A 4228-nucleotide genomic window follows, 5' to 3' on the forward strand; every position below is an offset into this window, starting at 1 on the left:
GATTGATTGACAGTGGAGGAACCACCACATCAGTGCTCTCTCATTTAAGTTGCATTATTTCAGCATCAAATCAACATGACACGAATTGACACACACACACACACACACACAGGAGCGCAGTCATTGCTTTTGATTTAGAGGTAAGGATTCAGCATGCTGCTTATTCCCAATGCAAATTAATCACCTGTGTTTACAACATCATTCCTGAGAGGTGCAATGAAGTAATTTCAAGGCTAAGCTGTAGCTCACACCGCCCTCTATCCCCTCTCTCCTCTCATATGTGTAGGAGGAGGTGTGTGTGCTCCTGTGGGTGTGTTAGAAAGTGGCTCTCACACCAACTGGAACTGTGGGCAATTAAAAAAATTATATTTTTAGACATAGCCCATCATTAAAATGTATTATTATAGTCCTAGAATATTAAATATTGCCATAAGTGAGTTTGCAGGGCACTTAAATGCAATTTGAAACATTTCATGAAAAATATAGGCTTTTTACAATTTCCACACTGGATCTTATGCTATTAAGTGTGTGCGTGTCTCGGTTTTCACTGTTCAGTAAGTAGCCAGCAGCAAATTATAGTTAATATTAAACTAGTCACAAATAACTTGTCCTCCTTTTAAATATTTTTTCATTTACTAATTAGTCTTACCTGACCACCCCGTACATTACAAGCACGTTTCCTAGTAGTCCCACCACACAGATGAGAGAGTAGAGAGCCGTGATACACACGGCGATGATGAGACTTGTAGTGTCCCTGTTTGTAGCCCTGATGGTGTCGTTGCTTTTTGAAGGCAGAAGCAGCAGATCCTCGGAGAATGTAACATTGAAAGGAGTTACGGAGACCGAGTAGCGCTCGTTAAAATCACCAAGAAGGGAAGGAAGAGTGGTAGGCTCCATTCTCTAAAATTCAGGTGAGATTTTGTTACTAAGAAGTCAGGCAGGTGCACAGGAGTGCACGGAAACTGGACAGCAAATTAGTGACGCGGCGCCCAGAAGAGGGTTGGTCGCTCTCTCTCTCTCTCTCTCTCTCTCTCACTCTCTCTCTCTCTCTCTCTCTCTCCCCCCCCCCCCCCCCTCCCTGCGCTGTGTGTGTGTGTGAGAGTGTGTCTGCCTTTCCGCGCGCTCCTTTAGGCAAAGCGCACAAAGCAAAGCAATATATGAGGACTGTTTTCCTGCCTATTTCTTATCCTACAGGGATGCCGTTTGTCCAAGTGCTTTAATTGGAGCATAGACTAATGCTTCATCACATCGTTTTTGTGATTCTCATTATGGCTGTCATCCAAAATTAACAGCCTCTTACTCCACCTGCCACCCAACAGCTCCTAACATCTCTGCCCAAGAATCTCTCATATTGTGGCTTTACAGCTCAATTAGACGTCTTTATTGAGCAGCTCCTCTCATTGTCTGCCAGCTTTCACCCTTGAGGTACTTCTTCTCCTGCTCTCCATGGCCTGTGGCCTGTGTTAGCAGAGATCCATTAGTGGACTGACTGTTCTAACCAGGCAGTCACCTCCATGAAATTACCTTACTAAACCATAGTAGTGCAATTACTTGCCAGTAGCAAGGCTGATGAAATATTTAAGATATTTATTTTCCTGTCTCAGATGATTTTTAATACATCTGGAACATTTCTCATCCTTTTTGGGCAGTAAAAATGTTGAAGCATTCAGTGTTTATTCCAATATGTTCGACCTGTTCAGTTCACAACATGTTGCATAAATTGTTGATTAAACAAATGTTTGACTTGAATGCCAAGCAGGTGTGCCTTTTTAAAATTTTCACACAGCACTCATTTATCTGTAGCTGCCTTTCGTCCATAGCCCATTACTGCTAACATCAGAAACCATTAGGATCATGCAGCTGCAAGTGATTGTGTGGGTCTGCTGAAATTGCCTCATGCATATGCAAGTTTGAGGCCTGTTTGAGAGCATTTCTCAGGGGTAATTGTTTATTTGAACACAGATTAACATCCTCCTGTGGCTGCATAGTGTTCGTAACTGCAACAGTCTTCATGCACTCTGCGAAGTGACCTTTACAAAATCCGCCTTTAAGCAACCACCATCAGCGACGTACAAAGCAGGGGACAATCAGAAGAATAGGGCCAGTTTGCTGAACAAAAGCTCTGAAGCCTCCCTCTTTACTGTTCCTTCTAAAGATAGACCATGCGCGTCTTCCTAAGATGAAGAGCAGTAATTACAATTATCTGGCTCATGCTGTGGGAGTTCAGTGAGCTCATTTCTATATCATTACTGGAAGATATTTGTTGCAAGCTTCCGTTAAGATTTTGGGCCATCCACAGGTGAGCATGATTCTCAAAATGATTTTCAGCCAAACTGTGAATGGCAATGTTGGTCTGTTGGTTGCTCAGCTGGTTCACTACTTTGGTCCAAACTGGAATATCTCAACAAATGTTGAATCGATCGCTATGAAATTTCATACAAATACTCATGGTCCCCAGAGGATGGATCCTAATGACGCTGGGGATCCTTTCCTTTTCCTCTAGAGCCACCGTGACATTGACATGTTTTATTTTTATTGATACGTCTTGACAGCTGTTGGAAGGATTCCTATGAAATTTTGTACAGATATCCATGTTCCCCAGAGGTTGAATTCAAATGGCTTTGGTGATCCTCTGACTACTCCTGTAGTTCCATGAGCAGGTCAAAGTTTATATTTATCCTAAAAAATATGCAAACATGTACAAGATGGATTAGCACTAAATTTAGTACAGACATTCATGGTTCCCAGACTATGTATCTAATGACTTTTGTGATCTCCAGACTTTTTACGTAGCGCCATCATCAGGTAAAAATCTTACCTCGTAAAGTATTCTGGTTTATGACCAAATACAAAATTAACATCCTGCTGCAGGCTACTTTCCATTTAGTGCCAATTAGCAAATGTTACCATGTTAACTAAGATGGTGAACATGGCCAACATTACACGTGCTAAACATCAGCATGTTAGCACTGTCATTGTGAGCATGTTAATAGTAACTTGTAACATTTAGCTTAAAGCACTGTTGTACCTAAGTACAGGCTCACGGAGCTGCCGGGCTATAGACTGTTAGTTGTGTTTATAAAGATTTGATTGTGAAAAGCACCACAGATGCGTGGGAGTGTATTGATAGATAATAAAGAAGAATACAGCACAAGAGTGTAATTTCAGTCTGAGTTCCTTCAGTTTTTCTAAAGATGACATCAAACAATGACAGAGAAAGAGAAGCAGAGCAGTGACTAACATCTTAAAAAGTTCACAGTGTAAAGTATGGTTATGGTAGTGCTATATCAACTTTTCAATTGGGGAAAGTCTGAAAGGTGCTTACAAAAAACAGTCTGTTGTCAAATGTGAGGGTGAGATCTCAGTGAGTTAAGGAAGAGGGAGGAATGCAGAGGACGCAGAGAAGTCACGGTAGTTATTGGACAGACCCTGCACATATATTTCATTGAGATCAGCCCACGACACCTCCAGAGACCTCGGTGGTAAATTCTGGCCTGTATACCTACACAACTCTGACCACAGCACTCAATCTCAACAGAAATAGTCCAAGTGAGACTGCTTACCCCACCAGCGTGAAATGACTTACACAGCAGTTCAGAAAAAACATCCACCAAGTTTAATTTCTGCTACAGCTGTATATGACACCTGCTTCTGCAGCAGGACCTATGATGGGTTATCTATCTGTCCTAATGAAGAGGACTAAAAATACTATAATGTATGAGTGTAGGAGAGGTGCACTCTGTAATGGCAGCAGGCTGAGTGTGTATGAAGAGCCTTTATCTCTCTCTGCACACAATTTGAGATCCGGAGGAAATGTGTCATAAAAGACATTGAAATGGGTCTGGACATACAGTAGCTGACAGAAACAAAATGCTGCTGTTGCTGTTGTTGTGTTTATGTTTTCACTTCTCGCCTCAGGGAGAATCACTCATGATTAGTCTGTACAGGCAGCATGATTACTCGCATCACTCATCAGCCCAATGGAAACCTTGGGAAGCATTACGCTGCCTCTCCGAAACCATCATGTTCCTGGCAGGGAATACAGAGTGCACACACTTGATGTTCGGTTTTTGCATGAGGATTGAGTGATGATGATGATGCACGATCAATTTTCTAATGAGATAAGAAGACTCTGCTGGTGGTTCATTCATTCTTAATTGATGACTTTTAATACACTGACATATGATCTGCTATCAATTGAATAATCATACTTGTTGCACTGGATATG

General features: G+C 41.7%; 1 protein-coding gene across 1 annotated transcript in view; it reads right to left on the bottom strand.

The window, feature by feature from the left end:
- Positions 1–1050, bottom strand: part of oprd1b (opioid receptor, delta 1b) — a 6511-nt gene extending 5461 nt beyond the window's left edge. Inside the window, exon 1 of the mRNA XM_056379639.1 lies at positions 650–1050. Within this exon, the coding sequence (XP_056235614.1) occupies positions 650–897 (248 nt within the window). The 5' untranslated portion in view covers positions 898–1050. The remainder of the gene's footprint in view (positions 1–649) is intronic.
- Positions 1051–4228: the final 3178 nt, after the last annotated feature.

The sequence above is a fragment of the Seriola aureovittata genome, chromosome 7 (assembly GCF_021018895.1).
Source record: "Seriola aureovittata isolate HTS-2021-v1 ecotype China chromosome 7, ASM2101889v1, whole genome shotgun sequence".
NCBI lineage: Eukaryota > Metazoa > Chordata > Actinopteri > Carangiformes > Carangidae > Seriola > Seriola aureovittata.